The following is a 19,850-nucleotide window of genomic DNA, read 5'->3' as shown; positions in this document are numbered from 1 at the left end:
TGCACAATATTTAACATTCTGCTTTTATATTTGAGAGGTTTTGATTAAGGATATATTTTCCATTAATTCTGTGTGGGGATGATTCTACTGAACCTCAAGAGGAGTTGGCTGCAGATGTAAGAAAATGATAACCCATGGTGGAAGGATTGAATAGCTTCAGTTCCCATTTACTTTGGCTGAATTTCAAGATACATACAAGCCCAGTGCAGAAAGTACTGGATTCACAGATGTTAGGGCCAGAAGTGACTTTAAGATCAGCTACTCTGTCTTCCTATATAACAGACTTAAAATTTAATCATAAACTATCTTTTCCAGAGAAGGCAGCCACTGTTACTACTCAGTAGTCAACATTTCTCACAGAGCAGAGATTTGTGGTCACTAGGGGTACGTCTAAACTACATGGCTCCGTCGACGGAGCCATGTAGATTTGTTTGTTTGGCAAAGGGAAACGAAGCCGCAATTTAAATAATCGCCGCTTCATTTAAATTTACATGGCTGCCCCGCTGAGCCGACAAACAGCTGATCAGCTATTTGTTGGCTCAGCGTGCTAGTCTGGACGCTCCCCTGTCGAAATGAAAGTCTTTTATCGACATCCCCGGTAAACCTTGTCCTACGAGGCATAGCAGGGATGTCGATAAAAGGCTTTCAGGTCAGTGCGGAGCGTCCAGACTAGCACGCTGAGCCAACAAATAGCTGATCAGCTGTTTGTCGGCTTAGCGCGGCAGCCATGTAAATTTAAATGAAGCTGCGATTATTTAAATCGCGGCTTCATTTCCCTTTGCCAATCAGCCTAATATACATGGCTCCATCAATGGAGCCATGTAGTTTAGACACACCCTAGCTGTGGTGTGGTACAAACTATCAGTAATGGGTACAGCTAGCAGATAACACCTCCCAGTTTATTGGATGAGTAGCAGAACTCCCGCTCGTACCAGTGAGACTAATGTGGCTGTCTCACCACCTATCACTGTAAAACTGGAGTTACTGACAAGCAATGTTCCAACAGATCATGAAAACTATATTTTCTTCTTCTCTCCTACCTCACTGGGGCCAAGTCTTTTGGTAGATACAGCAGGTATGTGTTAAATCCCACGAAATATTCTTATTTGTACATTGATGGGTGATTTTTAAGAGACTTTTCATACTATGATAATTAAGACCAAAACCTAAATGTAAATGTTAGTACATTTCTCAGGATAACTATAACTGGCAAAATAGCTCCTGCCAGAATGATTAGACTAAATTTTCTTTTTTCAATATTGATACACATGAGAAGAGCTGGAACCTAAAAAGAGACCAGCATAATGCTGTTGAAATGATAATGAACAAACAATTCCTTATTCATGAATATAGACTTTATAGAAATCTGAGTAAATCATAATTGATATCTTGAATTTGATACCTTGTGAGTGCTATACCATAATATATACTTATTACATGAAATTACTTTCAACTCTGAGTACATCTCATGATCTGCAAATAGGAACTACAAAGAAAAAGTTATTCCATGCTTTGGAGAGCAGGCAATTAATATTTTTTCAGTAAAGAATATGTCAAATTAGATACGTAAACTAAATCTAAAAGAGCAATAGAACAATTAGCCACAGAAATACAAACAAGATAGTATTAATGAAAAATTGTTTTCTCTTTAAAAGTATGAACAGTTGTACAATTGTCACCATCTAATAAGAAATTTGTTTACAGATGTATTTATTATGCAGATCGATATTATATAAACCAAGGATGTTTTGGATCCTCATCTATTTGCTTCCTGAACCCCAAAATAGTAAGTTCCTCAAATTGTTAATTTTCTTCAGTAGTTTGAAGATATTGCATCCAAGTAATGAATGAGTGAGTGGTTTAATATTAACATCCTATATAAAAAGGAGCTTCAACACAGCTGGTAGGTATTCAAAACCATAGTTGGACTGGAGCCCCTTTATTATATGTTAGTTATTTAAGTAGGAAGTACTTTACAATAAATAGCTACTTCAACAGATTTTAAATTAAGGAAGCACTTTCGGAATCCCCAGTATTAACACATGTCATTATAGTACTGTATGAAAGTTCTAGAAATCAATGCCATTATTTTGGCACGATATAAAAAAATACTACCAACAAAAATGACAGAACAGTTAGAATGATACAACTTCAACTATTTGTATTTTGTACACTACTGAAAGCAGTCATTTTCCCAAAGGGACTCAAATGCTAATCATACATATGTAAATCTAAAGTCACTCCATTGAAAGTAATGGATTTGCAGCAGTAAAACGAAGGTCTAATTCTGGCCCAGAATAGTTGTACACAAGTATAATCCAACTTATTTCTCCCATGTTTAAAGGGCACCAGTGCTGCAAATAGACAAATTGTTTCCAAAATAACCACTTCTTGAGTTTTCAGTCTGAGCAACCCCAGAGAGTTTATAAAGGTAACTTTGAAAATAATTTATTTCAGGACATTTTAAGAAATGTTTATTCCAAATGTATTAATGCCAGTCAAATGAATGATTAACCATTCTGTAAAATTTTGCATTGTGCTCTCTGAAGAAGGAATAAAGTTGCTCTAAAACAGTGTTGTTGACAACAGGGTGGGGGCGCCCTTTGGATTCATGTAAGCATCTCTCTCTTCCATCACTTCGAATGCAATAGAACCCCTTGGTTTGGTTAAAATAAAAATTAGAAGAAACAATTCTGGAAGGAAGATTAAGAAACATTTCCACTTTTTGTAACTCAGGAAGAGGGTCCTTGATTAAAGTATCGCCATCCACTATGTGAATCTGATCTAAGTTGAAGTGCTTAAGCCACTTTTCCATATGGATATCATAAAGACTTCTCTGAATAGCCTTGTATTTGGTATTAAGTGCTCCATTTTTAATAACAATTTCTTCAAAGGGCTGAACACGCTTGTGGCTTTCTAGTCTGTTGTAATATACTTGGGTATAATCAGATATTACTCTCTCAGTGGGGTCTCTGAGAATGAGCAGCAGTTTAATAGAGCTATTCATGTCATGAATTCTTTCTGGAGCCTGTGGTGAGGTAAAATAGCCTGGTGTTTTCTCAATAGTAATTTGATTTTCATAAGAAAACGGCATCAAACTCCTATACCAGTCTATTCCTTTAACATAATTCTCATCCCAATCAAAGAAGTGGACTTCTGTGGTTGCTACCACAATATTAGGATGAATATCCAACATTTCCAATAAGGCCCTGGTTCCTCCTTTACGAACTCCAATAATGATTGTCTGAGGTATTCGTCGGTTTGTGCCAGGAGGTCTCACCTGTGCAGAATAGTGTTCACTTTTATTACTGAAAAATCCTATTTGTGACTTCAGAGTCTCCAGCAGGGCCCCATTCTCTACAGGAGCACCCTGAGTGTGAGTCAGCAAAAGATAAGCTGACACCAGGAGGAAGGCCATGTGGAGAAGAATCATTAGTTCAAAATTTGGTTATGCTTGGGTAGCGAAATAATAGGTGATTCCCTTCTTGAGGAGTTGGTTGACAGAACAGGGGGCGAACAAACAAGTTTCTGAAGCATCTGCAAAATAAAATAAGACTAATTACTATCACTGTACATGCGCATGAATGCATCATAGGTGAACTCAGACTTCTACCTAGTATTAACTACAGAGGAGAAAAGTTATCTAAAGCCATTTACTCCATCCCTCCCACTCGGTTTTTTCAGGACAGTAAAACAGAAAATTGACATTTTCTTGTTCAGAGCTATGATTAATCCAGGAGAATATTTGACAACTCAAACACTAGACTAGGCTTTTTACATCTTGCTATTTAAGACATGCCGATAATAATGATTCCATGATATTCTGGAGGATCAATGCATCTCCCCAAATTCACTGCTAGGATAAAAACATCAAGTTGATGCTTTAATTCATTCTCCAATGGGCTATGGGATGAAGCCTTGACTTGTAGCACAGAAAAATATGTATCTAGCAAGAGAAGGAGTGAATTAAGGCATGAAGCTTGGGATGCAAGCCCTTTGGATCAGTAAGGAGATGGACACAACAAATGTGTTGAGCAGGGCTACTCCATACGCGGCCTGTTTGTTTGCAGCCTGTGATGAGGTTTGGGTTTACTCTGGGCTCAACATGTGGCCCACAGGTGGGATCCTTTGAACATGGCCTCCACTGGCAACACGCTCCTCAATGGCAAGTCAATATAATGGACTTCTGTTGCTATGTGTTTTAGTAGTTAAATTCCTGGACTTCATTGCTCATTTAAAGTGATGTCATATGGGTGGAAATTGGGCAATTATTGCATTTTATTAATAGCAGCAGATCTGACTTAAATGGGGCCTGCATTTTGTGTAGTCTTGCCTTAATCATTGTATTCATGCCCATCAGTGTGAAAGAAGCTATTTGCATATACATTTGCCTGTGTATGCAACCACACTTACGTTACAGCCCTCAGCATGTGCTGTATCATTGTGGTCTCTGGGGCTTACAAAGTTGAGTAGCCCTGTGTTACAGCAAGAGAGATGGAGTCTGTGTCAACAATGTGAAGTGAGAGAGTAAACTACTATGAATGGATTTGTTATGAAAGGTCAAAGTAGTATATTGTGTGCATGCTCACATGTGTAGCTGAGTTGGGGGTTGCTGCAAGCGACTTAGGAGGGGAGTAGAATCCTTAGTCTCTCCAAGCAAAGCTAAAGTTTATTTCCAAGAGATAACTAGAATATATTCAGGGGACTCAAAGATTTGCTTGGGGCATGGGGGGAAGTTTGGATGGATCTGGGCTCTATTTACTATTAATTCAGCCTCAAACAGAGGAAAACTAGATATTAAGAGAGAGCAGGGATTTTCATTCTGTCAGTTGCAACTATCCTGCCCTTCCCACGTTGCTAAGGGGGATGCAGGTCCCAGCTAGGACCATATCCACCCACAAAATAGACTTTAAACAAAATTCCTACTGTTTTACTAATATTCAAACTATACTCTGTGTGAAACTCCTCTATATGCTATTTGGAAACTTAGCTATAACATCACAGCAACATTGAAAAAATAATTAAAAAAACTACAACATCTATCTGCACCAAGATAACTATGCTTGAATGTTGTGAACTGGATGTTCAATCCTTTAAGTCCTTCCTGAAGCAAAATTCACAGGGGAAGGACTTCTGGATTTTGCTCCATTTCTGGGCAGCAAGATGATTTTAATTGGTAACAAGCGTGTGTAGTAGACTCACAATATTTTTCTTAACAGGATTTATTTTTAATCCTAATAAAAGCTAGTGTGAAAACTAGTCTATTTGACAAGCTCTGGCTATAAATAGTGAAGTTATGCTATACAATGAAGGAACAGTCACTTAAAACAAGAACCACCTATTTCAATTCTATTTTAAACCTCTATCTTACTCTTGGATTTTAAAATGGTTTCAGTTATTGCAATTATAGCTCTTTTCAGATTTTTTTTTTTTAAAAAACATTTACCACATTAGTTCATTAATAACCTCTTATTTAGTACCTCAAATAAAGTAGACACATTCTATTTGTCATGGCTCTGAAGAGGATACACAGCCTCCCTTCATTATATTCCTTTCAGCAATTGTTTAGCATGAATTATTGGCAGCTTAAAGGCTTAAGTTATCATGATAATATTGTCAAAATTTTATGATAGTTCCTAATATTGGATAAGTAAAGCTTCAAATTCACTAAATAACAATTCTAAATCTAATAAAGGGCCAAATCCAACTGCCTTTCAAATCAATGGAAAGATTCCCATTGACTCTAAAGTCAATTTGATCTGACAAATTATAAGCAATATTAATCAGCCAATCCCAAAAGCTTGCTGACTATATCTACAACTTTAATTTTACTTAAAAATATTGCTTCCTCCTGTGGAACTAACTGCCCACAAGACACTATCCACATTGAAGCATACCCCAGGAGCAAACGAGGAGTAACGGTAGTTCAGAATAGGAAGCCTAGTCCGAAATACCTAGTCCGTGCCGCGTGTAGCCGCGCGGCACAGAGTCCGCACTAGCGGACATTTAAAAATGTCGGTGCCTGGTGAGATGCAAATGAAGCCCGGGAAATTCAAATCCCGGGCTTCATTTGCAACTCCGGTTGCCTACATTACCACCCTAGTTCGAACTAGGGTGGTAGTGTAGACATACCCCCAGAGCTGCCAGCAAAAGACCCCAGAAGCAGCAGCCTATTCAAAAGGAGGGACAGATATATAAACATAGGCATGGATAGATACATTTTAATACTAGAAAAATCCAGTCTTTAACCTACTCTGAAAATATAAATTGAATTTTAAGCCAAAACAAACCCAAGAGAAGAGTCCAAAACAGAATGCCTCTAGTCACAACCAGATTAAATATTGTTATAGTTTTACCAGTTGAAAGAAAACTTCTGTTTAAAGGGTCGTATACATATTTTATTATGAGTTTTCCACTCAAGATTTATTTTAATTCTGGAACATTTTAGACAAGAGGTAGAGTGTGTGGGGACCTCTGGGCTGGGGCAAAGGATTAGGGTGGAGGGGGGGGCTCCACGCTGGGGCAGTTTGTTAAGGTGTAGGCTTGGGGCTAGGTTTGGGGTACAGCTCCATGTGATGCTTATCTAAGGCAGCCCCCATTGGCCACAGTTTTCAGTCAACGGGAGCTTTAGAGACAGCAGTTGGGGTCAGGGATAGTATATGGAGCCCCTGTGGCTGCACCTCTGCCTAGGACTTAAGTTATCATGGGAAGGAAATGCCAGCTGATTTCTTGGCCTACAGCCAGATCAAGTAGGGAGCCTGTCTTAGGCCTGCTTCACCACTGACTGGAGTTCCAATGGTCTGGATCAGCAGCACCGATCCATTTTTGATCAGATGGGCCATTAAAAAACGAGATACCCGGCAACCCTATTTAGGGGACAACAAATGCAAGGTGTTTTTTTTTTTTTAAATCACCACTATGATGTGCACATACCCCTTGAGTAATTTGTAGCCACATTTTCAAAAATAGCTATTTTTGGGGTGCCCATCTTGAGAAAGCTTGGACCTAGTACTAAGCACCTAAAACTGCACAGATTTTTCAAAAAGTTCTGAAAGCACTTTATGTAGAGCTCTCAAAATTGAGATAGCTAAAACAGAGGTTCCTTATGAAAATTTTATCCATAGGATTTGAATGCAAGTCAGATGCTACAGTCTACGAATTTCCAACTTACATCTGTGGCTCAATAATTCTGAATGCTTTGCACAGTTATGAAGCCAATTCTATTTTTTTTAAATCTCTCTTTATGAAAATCACAAACAGAAATGCCATGACATATATATACACACACCTTAGATATACTTTTTGGTTTAAAGATGTAATGGGAATAAGAACACATTAAAACATTGTAATTGTAAATGAAAATGTGATGGAAATTAAAATCAACCCTGTCATGCCTAGGCTTAGTCTTGTCTTTAGAACTAGGCAGGTATAAAACATGAAATGCTGCTTTCTTCTAGCTTCCTGCCTAGAGTCAGTGCAGGCAAGGAGCGTAACAAATCTCATACTCAGCTACACAGGAGGAGGCTTGTCTACAGAGAGACTCCACAAACGTGCAGTGCATTGTGGAATATAGTTTCATCATGGGCCCATTAACACCAAGGTGGGCTTTGTTAGTGAGCTGGAGGAGGGGTCATGGCCTGTGCATTCATTAATTGGGCAGTCATTCACCAAAAAATCATGCTGTTTCCACTACTTCCACCATCTTCTGAGTCAGAAGACTTATAGTATGGGTGTGCCTGATATTATAAGTTAATGCTGGGATCCTATTCTTCACCCCTCACTCCTATTATTCTCAACACACAACCTGCTAACTTGGGCTGCGTACCCTTTACCAGAATTTCAGCATTCAGTATGAATATTCCCCTCCTAGTACTACTACAGATGCCCCAGGCAGTCGTTAACATTAAGAAATAAAGAGAGGGCTGGCAACAGCAACAGAAAAGGGTGGAGAGAAAATAGGGAGGGCAATGGGAGAAAAAAAAATTAATCATTGCAAAATGATGTCATTCTTGTCCTATAAAGGTATGTCTACACTGCAGTTAAACACTGGCAGCTGGCCCATGCAACCGATTTGGGCTTGAGGGACTTGAGTTATGGGCTGTATAACTGCAGTATAGACATTTGGTCTCAAGCTGGAGCCCAAGTTCTGGGACCCTCTCCGCCCACAAGCTCTCAGAGCTCAGGCTACAGCCTGAGCCTGAATATTTACACTGCAATTAAATAGCCCCATGAGGCTGAATCATCTGTCACAAGCCAGCCACCAGTGCTTAACTGCAGCACAGACATGCCCTAAGACTCCTGTACCTCAAAGGTGATTATCTCAGTGTTTAATTCAACTATAAACAACGGTGCTAGTCTGGAACACTTTTTAGAGGAGGGGTGCTAAGATGCATTCCCTTTCCCTTACTTCTGTCCGTGCATCTCACCACCTTCTAGGTCTGGCACTGACAGCCGGGACCCCACATATGGTTGCCAGATGGTTGAAACAAAAATACCGAATGCCCGCCCCCCCACCCCTCAAAAGAAACACTGGGACAAAATTCTGATGAAGAAAAGAAAAGGGGGGGGGGAGAACAAAGTTGGACTCCAAGACTTATGCAAAAAATAAAATAAAATAAAACAAAACAAAACAGCATTAACACAACATGTCCCCTTTAAGAGTGAGTGCAGAGATAGCCCTCATCTTGGGGGTGTTGCAGCACCTCCTGCATTCCTACTTCCCATGCCTCTGACTATAAACTGCTCCCGTATTTCTTCATCACCACATATGCAAGTGGATATTCCTACCATAAGCAAATACCGGCTACAGACTGTCTTTCCCAAAATATTTCGGCTACGTAGTCAAAGTTTTAGTATCACATGTGGTAATTGCCTTCCAGTATAAAGTTACATCAGATAAGCAATATAGCCTGAAGGTAGAACATTGGCCTGGGGACTCAGGTGACCTATTTTCAATTCCCAACTCTGCCACTGGCCTGCTCAAAGCACGTCAGTGCTCCTTGACTCAGTTTCCCCATCAATAAAACATGGATAATGATACAGCTCCTTTGCCAAATGCTTTGAAATTTATTGATAATTAGGCTATTTAAGTCTGAGTGTTTTTATCATCTGCATTGAAGATTTGAGAAAAATTCCCTCCACATACATGCACACCAACCCCACTTATTGCTAGGGATACCATTCCTCGTTACTTAAAGGGGTAAGTAAATGGCATATTGGCTGATTATGCAAACTGGAGAAGTAAATGGCATATTGGCTGATTATGCAAACTGGAGATTGCCACTGTTAAAATTATTAATTGGTCTTTCTCGTCTGTTGACATATGAGTAGAAACTTTTTCCATGGGAGCTAAATGAAAAGCATAGGAAAACCTCACAGAATGTTGGGGTCTCCTATAAAAAGGTCAGCTATAAGCAAGAGCATAGGAGAACTAAATATTCTCACTTGCAATAAATATCCACTGTCATAATCAGTTAATAGTCAGTCTGAGTCTGATTCCTCCTTACTTAGATAAACTTTTCTGGTATGTCTTCTGATTAAGTAACGAGGAATGGTATCCCTAGCCTGTTTTAAACGTCAGGGGCTGGAAATGGGTTTAAATTATTCTTTTTCTGATATTCTTTACAAAATATTGCTAGGATATTTAATGTGTTCTTTAATATTTTTCAAGTAAATCATAATTAAAGTGACCTAAAAATGAAAATTTAATTAAGAAAAGTTTTAGACTACATCTACACTGTTTTTTTGCAGAAGAGGAAAATGAAGCTCGCATTTGCAAATCTTGCGCTCTCATTTGCATATTTTCTTCTGATCTTTTTGTGGAAGAGGTTTTTGTGGATCTCAAAAAGTGAGATTTACAGGATCTTTCACAAAAAGGCTTTTTTTCCCCAAAAAATGGCCCCATCTACACTGTGGGGTTTTTTTTGCACAAACATCTTGCATATTCTCTTCCATTCCTTTTTGCGGAAATGAGTGTGCAAGATTTGCAAATTAGCACTTCATCTGCATTTCCTCTTCCGCAAAAAACAAACAGTGTAGACATAGCCTATTCTTATGTACTGTTTTAACATAGGCACACCAGGCAAACTATTCAAAAAAAGGGGAAGGTGTTAAAATCCCCACCGGACTGGTGAATTAACACACAAATGCTCCGATTCATGCTGTAACATCTAGATCTTGATTCTGCAAACAGAAATGCACAAGTGAACTTCTCTGCATCCATATTCAAAAATAGAACAAGGCTCCAATAGGCATGATTTTTAATTAATTACAATGGGAGTCAGCCATCTCTCTCCCACAGGCTCCACTGAAAAATCCCAGCCTTGATTTAAAATAACCTGTCTATTGCATCTCACTTCTTTATATTATTTTTGTAAGACAAATGTACATATAAAACTATCCCAGCCTGACAGAATGCTTAATTAACTCTTTTAGATTTTGTAGATATAAGAACAAACCACTGTGGGATTAACTGTGCTCAAGATATTTATTTATTGTGCCCAGGCCCTGGGAGAGCAGCTTTGTTTGGTCTTGAAGTTATTTTGATTCAGTGTGGAAAAAAAGCTATAAATGGGGTTAAATTGTCAAAAAGTCACATTAAGGACAATTAGGTGCATTCTGTTGTTAAAACTGTCCTATTATTTACAACTACTATGATCAGAGATAACATAAACAACAAAGTTCAATTGCTATAGCCTCTTAGAAGGCTACAATGTTTTTCATGCTTTAGGTTACAGATTCCCCGATTCAGACCCATGCAAAATGTCAGCTCAAAGAAACCCTCATCTGTTATTTTGGGAAGGTTACATTTTCAATTTCAGCAGGTCAGGTTGAAACTGTACCTCTGAAGACATAAGACAAAAGATAAGACAGCTATAGGTAAAAGCTGACTAGCTTTCAAGCGTGCACAGAGAATGCCATACTGTCATAGAAAGAATCATCAGGTTGTGCTTCTTGAAGTTTACATACTTACGCTGAAAAAGGGAAACAAACTTTGAAATAGAAATAACGTGGATTTTTTAAAAAAAGGTCCAGATTTCCAAATAGATTTTCATTCACTCAGCTGACTTTAAAAGAAAAAAATGGAGGAAAAGCACATAAGGGGTGTGTCTAGACTACAGGGTTTTGTTGCCAAAAGTGGCCTTTTGTCGACAAAACGATACCTGCGTCTACGCTACTGCCACGTTCTGTTGACAATAAGTCGACAGAACGTAGCAGTTTTGTTGACAGAGGTAAACCTCATTCTATGAGGAATAATGCCTTTGTCGACAGAGTTCTGTCGACAAAAAGGTGTGTATGTGGGTGCAGGGAGCCAGTTTTGTTGACAAAAAAGGCCTCCAGGAAGAAGTCCTGGTGACCAGTCCATCTGCATGCCTTGCACCTCTATTGTACCTGTCTGCAGCTATCTTTTAAAGGGATAGGCACTCTGCAAGCCATTAGTGGCAGGAAACCAGCCACAGCACACAGCCATTCCTGTCCCACAGGATCACAGGCATGTTCCAGCTCCAAGACCTTCCTGGCCCTTCCAGGGACACCATCTGAGGACCCACCCAGGGGCTCCAAATGCCGGGCACGGTCATGGTCTGGGACAGAAATAAAGAGCCTCCTCGAGGTGTGGTCCAAGGAGGAATCCTTACAAGCTCTCCACACACGCTGCAGGAATGCAGAAATTTATAGCCACATGGCCCAGGGACTGGCCAGGAGAGGGCACCACCCCCGCACAAGTGTGGGCTAAAGTTAAAGAGTTGCACCAGGGGTATGTGAAGGCCCGAGATGAGAGCTCCCGCTCTGGAGCAACCCCACACTACTGCCCGTACTACGCGGAACTGGCACACATTCTCGTTGGTGGGGAAGCCCGGAAACAACTGTGTCTTGTGCAGTCTGGGTTATCGGAGCCTGTGGTGGATGAACCAGAGCAGGAGCAGTCCAGGGAATATGGAGAGCGAGACCTGTTGCTGGAGGAGGAGGAGGACGACGACACCACTATGACCCTCACCCTGGAGCCAGTCACCCAGACCCCAGAGGTCTCCCAGGTGTCTTCGGACATCAGGGAAGAACCAGCAGGGGAATGCGGTGAGGTTGTGCCACACACAGGGTGGGGGGAGGTGGGTGCACAGTGGGTGATGCACAAGGGACACGTGTCATGCTCAGCCTGGACATCATGCAGCTGGCAAACACATGCAGTGATAGAGTGTGCCACGTGGGTGTGTGCGTGCCACGTGGGTGTGTGCCACGTGGTGCAAGAAGCCATTTCCACCACACACACAGGTGGGTTGGCAGTTTGAGGGGGGCATATTGTACCACTGGCACTTTGGGGCCCCCTGTGATGCTCAGGCTGATGCCCAGCTTACACATGGTGTTACTTTTAGAACCTCTGAGTCCCCTGTCTGAAGGAGAGTCCCTTATAGAGAGGGAATGCCCTCGGGGACAGCTGTTGCACGCATGACTGATTGTCTCTTCCTCTTTTCCTCCACAGCTGGACCACCTGTGCAAGAGGGCTGCAGCACCCCCACTTCACCTCCATCTCGGGTACCCAGGAGACGCAGGCAGTGGCGTGCTTATACAGAGGTTCTGAAGACGCATGTGGCAGCCCAGCAGGATCTCAACAAGACCCTGAAAGAGAGGACAGAGGCAGAAGCTCTGTGGCATGATAGTCTGCTGGAAGAGCTTGTACAGCAACGCACTTCAATTTGTGCCACAATCTATGAAGTCTGTGGCTTGCCTGCTCCTGTCCCTGGTACCGCTCCTCCAGCACGCCATGACCCTGCCCCACCACCACCGTCTCCCTTTGCATCTCTCTCTCCTCCAACCATCCTCTCCCCCCAGTCCTCCTCTCCACCTGGCCCTCCCAGACCCAAGTGCGCCTCTCCTCTCCTGTCCAGCACTCTGTTAGTCGCCCCACCCAACACCGAGGCCATGGTGGTCCCCACATGCGAGGTGGCAGGAGCTTGCAAGCAGGGAAGCACCGTCCCACCTGAACCCCCTCCAGGTTCTAAGCACCCCCACCACTCCAGTTACAGACAATGTTGCTTATTTAAGAGAAATAGACAGACATGAAAAATGTTAGACAGGGTGCCTGAACTCTTGGGAGGAGCACATCCCCAACCTGCTCCCCCAAACACCCTGGAAATCCACTCCTCAGGACCTCCCTCCCCCCAGAGCAGCACAGGGTGAATGGAGGAGCTCCCTCCCACTTTCACTCCACCCCAACCACGACTCCTCCTTGCCCTTTCCTGACAGTCCCCCTTTTTCACACACCCCCAGCAGTGACTGTCCCCCTAGAATGACTTACTTCCATCCACATGGCCCCAACCATAGATCTGCCCAAGCCAAACTGGTGTCTCATGGAGTGGTAGCTGTTGGGCGTTGTGAGCTTCCAAAGAGCAATAGTGACTCTCTTTTCCAGGGAGATGGTGGGGCGCAGGTGCGTGTCCTGATGTTGGAGAGCAGGGGCGAGCTAGGCATACAGCTCCTGGAACATGGCCTTCCGCATCCAGAAGGTGCGGAGCCACTGCTGGTCGTCCCACAACTCCACAACAAGCTGGTCCCACCAGTCAGAGCTGGCGTCAAACCTCCAAAAAACACCTCTCCAGGAAGAAGTTTGGAGGCAAGGGCATTAGTTCTGCATCCTGGGCAAAACTTTCAAATCTCTGGTCCGGGTCCAGATGGGGAAGGAGTATCATGGCTGTGTCATGCAGATGCAGCAGAACTTGCAGAATGATGGTGTGGGGCCATCGCCTGCCCAGGGCAGCTCTGGCTCCATGGCAAAAAAAGGGATCAAAATGGGAAACCTCCAAAAAAAACAAAACACAAACTGCTGTGGTGTCCCAGGAAGCAGGGCACTCACAGCAAAGCCTTTGTCAAAAAAGAGCATCTAGGCTGCATTTGCTGACCCTCTAGGAGGTAAGCAAGGTAGCTGCAAGAGCAGAGCAATGGCTATTCAGGGGGCTCCCTTTAAGCAAGCGTCTCTGCAAAGGGCAGGCAGCAGCACCAGGAAGTAAATGCTGCCTCCACGCCCTGCGCCAGAAGTGGTTCCGGGTGCCTTCTTTTGTCAATAGTGTCTCCACCAGTCTAGACGCTGTGTGTCGACAAAGCTGATTGATTTTTTGATCTGCATAATGCAGTCTAGACGCTCTTTGTCGACAGATAGGAAGTATCTGTCGACAAAGCCTCTGTTGACAAAAACCTGTAGTCTAGACGTACCCAGATAGTTTCAAAGAGTCCTAATTAACACTATATAAAGGCAAAACATTACAGAACAGAAAAAACAGTTGACTATCAGGATTTGGCATACCAGAAAAATGTAGAGTAAATTGAAATCTGGGCTATTTTTTCCCCACATGCTGACAGTTCTAAAACAAATTTTGGGAAACCTTCAAACATAGCTACATTTTATGTTTCTAATGATGATTGCTCATTTAATACAGAAAAGAAGTTCCAAGTGACACCTGCAAATAGATAATACTCAGAGCAGTGCTCATGTTTATATAAAGTATGTAATGTTTAAATTGAACAGAGTTCAGAATTATTACATTTGTTTTGATATACAGGTTTTATAGCAAACTCAGGTGAGAAAACCGAAGGCTTAATTCTGCTGTACTACATCCACAATCTGCATTTCCATCTGTGACTGAAGAAAACTGTATGCTGTTTAAAAAATATCAGAAACAGTAAAAAAAGAAGTGTTGCAAAAATGGCAAGCTAATAATCTCAGCTACATGGGAGTAAGTCTGTAATAACTGTATGACTTCAATGAAATTACTTTGGATTTAAACCAATATAACAGAGCTCAGAGTCTGGCTCAAAGTCGTCTTCTACAATTGGACAACAACTTGTGCTGTACATCTGTCATGGCATTTAGTTACAGGGCCCTGTACTACAGTCATTAACCTGAGCACAAACAGGCTCCATTCTTTGCAATGTAGTATCCTGAACAATGCCCTGTGAATTCACAGCTGATGTATATCCTATCTTGGGGAATCTATTTCATGTGACAATTCTGCAATCAGTTTTTGCTGCCCCTATCTCCATCTGTCCTCTGTGTTCTACATGTTGGTAGGTGGGGCAGGCATACTTCATAGCTAGGTAATTTGCTCCAAGGACTTTAGGTGACATTTATGTTTCCCTCCATTGTGAGGCTCGACAAAGTGTAACCTGGAGCCTGAGGATGGATTTAAGTTGCTCATAGATGCATCAGCCCCTTCCAGTAACTTCAAACCACTAGAGTGCAGCGGTGTTCTGGCCACATTCCCTGTCTCATAGCCATACTCCCATCATAGAAAGGATAGCTCAGTCATCTCGGAGGATAGGACAAGCAGCAGGGGGCTTAAATTGCAGCAAAGGAGGTTTATGTTGGACATCAGGAAAACTTCCTAACTGTCTGGGTGGTTAAACACTAGAATAAATTACTTAGGGCGGTTGTGGAACCTCCATCACTGGAGATATTTTAAGAGCAGGTTAGACAGACACCTGTCAGGGATTATATAGACTGTGTTGGTCCTGCCATGAGGGCAGGGGACTGGATGAACTCTCGAGGTCCCTTCCAGTTCTAGTATTCTATGATTTTATGATCCTATGTGTGTCTGGGATTAGTTCTGCACAAGTTTCTAATTGCTTGTGGTAAAGCTCAAGTAAGCTGTGTGTAGCATCTAAAACATATCAGGTTTTCCCACTGCTAACTTTAAGATTTTTTTCCTTGCAGAGTTCCACAAGTACCAGTTAATGCAGCAGCACTATAACAGTATTAGAAACCATCTTGACTTATGTCCTAGAACATTGGTTCCCAAACTGAGGGGTGTGCCCCACGGGGAGCATGAAGAAATTCCAAGGGAGGCACGAGGCAACCCAGCCCCTCTGCCATTCCCCCCACTGAAAAAGCCCATGTTGGCACTACCTCCTGTGAAAATGGAGGTAGCACTGGCTTCCTGCAGCATGGGAAGGTGAGGGGGGCAAGTCCCACAGCTGCATGCATCCCAGGAAGCACGTGCACTGCTTACTCTCCCCCAAACAGCTGGTTCATTTCCGTCCCCTGCTGCTTTCCTGTACAGGGTGGGGGTGGGAGGGAGGAGAAGAGTAGGAGTCCCAGGACTGTGCCAGCTCCAACTGCTCAGGCAGTGCATGCCCTACTCCTCCACTTCCCACAGCAGCCACACGCTGCCTGAGCAATTGGAGCTGGCATGGTCCCAGGACTCCTCCCTCTCTCCCTCCCTCCCTCCTACCACGCAGGAAGTCCCTGGCAGCACGACAGACCCAGCTGCTCAGGAAATGTGCCGGTTGGTTGGGGAGGAGGAAAGCAGCACATGTGGTTCCTGAGACTCGGACCCGGCAGGCAGCTGTGTGACACCCAAGTACCAGCCGAGCTGTCCCTGTCCCCTCGCCCTGCCCAGACTCCCATGAGTACCCAGTCCCCCTGCCCAAACCCCCACAAGTCCTCTGCCCAGGGCTCCACCAGCAACCTGCCCTTGGCCCCACCAGCACCCTGCCCACTGGCCAGACTCCCACCTGCACCCTGCACAGGGTCCCACCAGCACCCTTCCCAGACACCCACCAGCACCCTACACCTGCCCCCTCCCTCCTGGCCATACACCTGCCTTCAGCTTGCTCCTGTATCCTATTTTCCATCCAGATTCTGCACTCCTTCCCTATCCCACTCACTGGCACTCTGGATCCCCTGTCCCGCATACTAGATCCCTCATTTTTGGCTCCACCTCAGAGTACAGAGGGGCCCACAAATTCCACTACCCTCGGAACCCTAGGAGAGTTAATCTAGCCTAAGGCGTTGAACCTCAGTCCTATCTACCCTCCCCCCATGGGTCTGGGGTGCCAGGGTAGAAAGGTGTCTCAGTTGGGGCCACATCGGTGAGGCTTGGGAGGCCTTGGGATTTTTTTTTTGCATCTCACTTGTGTGGTCCCCGACTGATTTTTCTGTGGGTCAGTGACCCTTGACCCAAAACAGGTTTCCCGCCCCTCCCATAAATAAAGACAATGCTGAAACATTTGTGTTGGACTTTTTTTAATTAAAAATTAAGCCTGGCCAACAAGCCCCCTCATCTGGCCGCAGCATCATAACACCACCACATCCCTGCACAAACCCCAACCCTGAGCCTCTCATACACCAGAACCCCATGTCCTGAGCCTCTCAAACCCCCAGTCTTCTGTCACAACACTACTGCACAATCCACATACTGCAAATCTGTGTCCTGAGCCCATCATACTCCCAACCCTCCAACCTGAACTTCTGCACCCTCACATCCACAAGCCCGTAGTTTGCTCAGTATTCCAACCTTCCACCTGACCCCAAAACTCTCCAGTGTCGAGCCCCCGCCCTGAGCCAGCAGCCCCTTCTCCACCTCCTCCTGCACCCAAATTCCTTCTCGAAACTTGCACCTAAACTTTTCAAGTTTAGTCATATTAAAAACAAAACAAAGAAATTGACTAGATGTTGAAAACTATTTGTGTTGCGCACTTTAATCTTTCAAACCTAAGAAGAAAATGCAGTATCATCCTTCACATTAAATTTGTTTTGTGCCTGCTATTTCTTATGTTAAATTACATTTTTATTAAATTTTTGCGCCAAGAAAACTATTTGTGCTTATTTTTAATTTTAAATACAAATTTTTATAGCAAGATTGTTTATTTTTTATTTTAAATTACTAATTGAATTTTATGTTAAAAGGAGAGTTGGATGATAGTAAAGAAGAGGTGCGGAGGCGTGAGGGTTTCCTCAAAAAATCATAAAGGGGGCGTGATGCCGAAAAGTTTGGGAACCACTGTCCTAGAATATGTAGTGTAGGACCATAGCAATAACCATAGCTACTGACTCTCTCCTTAGAGATTTCCTCTTCAGTATAAGAATCTATATCTAACTGTTTAGAGAAAGTATGTGCCAGGAAAGAGTTTTGCACTATTGCCAAGACATCACAGGCAGTCAAACATAGCAGATTACTAGCATATGTGCTCAGTTATTTGCCCTTAGGTATTTTCACTTAAATTTTTCAAATACATTTACATATGTGAAGAACTCTGCTTTGCTTGAAGTCTGCACTGGATATTGCAGTGGCAGGAAGGGAAGGATACTCCTTAATCCATACACAGACAATCATAATTCCCTTTGAGCATAAGGGCTACCAGGTACAGGCAGTCCCCGGGTTACGTACAAGATAGGGACTGTAGGTTTGTTCTTAAGTTGAATTTGTATGTAAGTCGGAACTGGTACATATTGTTTGGCTAGAGTTTTCCCTACATTTCTCCGGAGCTCAGTTTTATTCTCCCACACCTCACTTCCCTCAGTCCTTTATTCTCAAGCTGAGGTGTCTGCTGAGAAAAGCCGCTCCGCATCTCTCTGGTCTGCTGGGGGGCGGGGCGCTAGCTTCGCGTCTCCCTGGTCTGCTGGGGGGAAGCAGCTAGTGCGGGGTTGCCTCACCCTGTTTGTAAGTAGGGATCTGATGTAAGTCGGATCTATGTAACCCGGGGACTGCCTGTATATCACTGTTGCAAAGCTAGACTCCTCAAAAGATTGGAGAGGGCCTATGGCCCAGCCAGTGTTCCACAAAATCAGCAGGATTGGTACAACACAAGGAAAAAAACCCAGCATAAATTAACCATTTCCAAGACCACAGAGCAGAGCAGGAGCTATACGCTTCTGATTTTGGAAGCCCTATTCCTGCCTGAGGTGCAATCCTTCTAGGAGACACTGCTGGGACAATGTTCACATCATCCCCTACCATGGGTCACATTTTAATTAAGAGCACTATGAAGCCCTTATGCTACATATTTGGAAAATCCAAATACTTAAAACAGTATTTGCCAGAGCTATTTGGTTTACCTTCAAAGAACGTTATAAGAATGAAATGAGGCTCAATGAGGCTCAATCCAGTCTTTTTCTTACCAACTTCAACCAAATGCCTTCTTCAGGCCATCATTATATCCCACATTGTCTACTGCCTCCTCTGTGGCCTCCCAAAATATACATGTTGGCCATTTTAGCCAGTTTAAAAAAATCCACCTGCTAAAGCCAAAATATCTTCTTCACCTGCTGATTTGATCATGCCACTACCAGTGGCTATCCCTCCAGTGATTCTCATACCCAGTGATGCCTGATTCCACTTAGTCTCTTATGCATAACATGACTCCAATTACAAGGCCCATATCCTGTCCATGTTTAAGTCCCCTTTGAAGTCCTCCATATCCCATCCTGCCTAGAGTGAAACAAATTGTTTCAGTTGTTGGTTACATTGCTTAAACTCCTGGAAGGCATTCATACACTACAGGGATGGAGGCAGTATAAAAAAAAACCTCATACAGAACAGCAGTTGAAATAAATATGGATTTTCTTTTAAAACTCAAATCCTTTTCTCAACTTATTTTAACCTGTTTCTAGACCTTAGACCAGTGGTTCCCAAACTTTTCGGCATCACGTCCCCCTTCTTGATTTTTGAAAAAACCCTCACGCCCCCCCCCCGCCAAACCCCCCCCCAAAACAAAAAAAACCCAGCAAAACTTGTTGGGGAAAAAAAGAGGAACTGAGCGGGGCAGCAAAACTTGATGGGAGGTGGGGGGGGTAGAAGAGGCTGGGTCGCCTTACGCCCTCTCCCCCCCCTGGAATTTCTTCATGCCCCCTAGGGGGGCACACACCCCAGTTTGGAAATCCATGCCTTAGACTCTAAGCTCCTAGGAAGATGGACTGTCCTTTATTAAATACCTGGAAAGCACTTAGTACACTGAGGTGCTACCATAAATAATGAATAAAAACTGAATAAAATCCCCAATCTTGAAATAGTTCATAAATTGGTTTCTAAAAATTGTCAGGCAACATGGCTTAACCATCATCTTTGTGTGGTTGAGGAACATGT

The 19,850-nt window shown here is 43.1% G+C and overlaps 1 protein-coding gene across 3 annotated transcripts in view; it reads right to left on the bottom strand.

The window, feature by feature from the left end:
• Positions 1-1,337: 1,337 nt before the first annotated feature.
• The window catches only part of LOC102460581 (heparan sulfate glucosamine 3-O-sulfotransferase 1-like), a 102,206-nt gene continuing 83,693 nt past the window's right edge, over positions 1,338-19,850 (bottom strand). For all 3 annotated transcript variants that reach the window (XM_075935209.1, XM_006121021.4, XM_025183601.2), the window contains exon 2: positions 1,338-3,537. In XM_075935209.1, the coding sequence (XP_075791324.1) occupies positions 2,489-3,433 (945 nt within the window). In that variant the 5' untranslated portion in view covers positions 3,434-3,537 and the 3' untranslated portion in view covers positions 1,338-2,488. The remainder of the gene's footprint in view (positions 3,538-19,850) is intronic.

This window comes from Pelodiscus sinensis, chromosome 8 (assembly GCF_049634645.1).
Source record: "Pelodiscus sinensis isolate JC-2024 chromosome 8, ASM4963464v1, whole genome shotgun sequence".
In the NCBI taxonomy this organism is placed as follows: domain Eukaryota; kingdom Metazoa; phylum Chordata; order Testudines; family Trionychidae; genus Pelodiscus; species Pelodiscus sinensis.
This window is presented reverse-complemented; position numbering and strand designations above follow the sequence as displayed.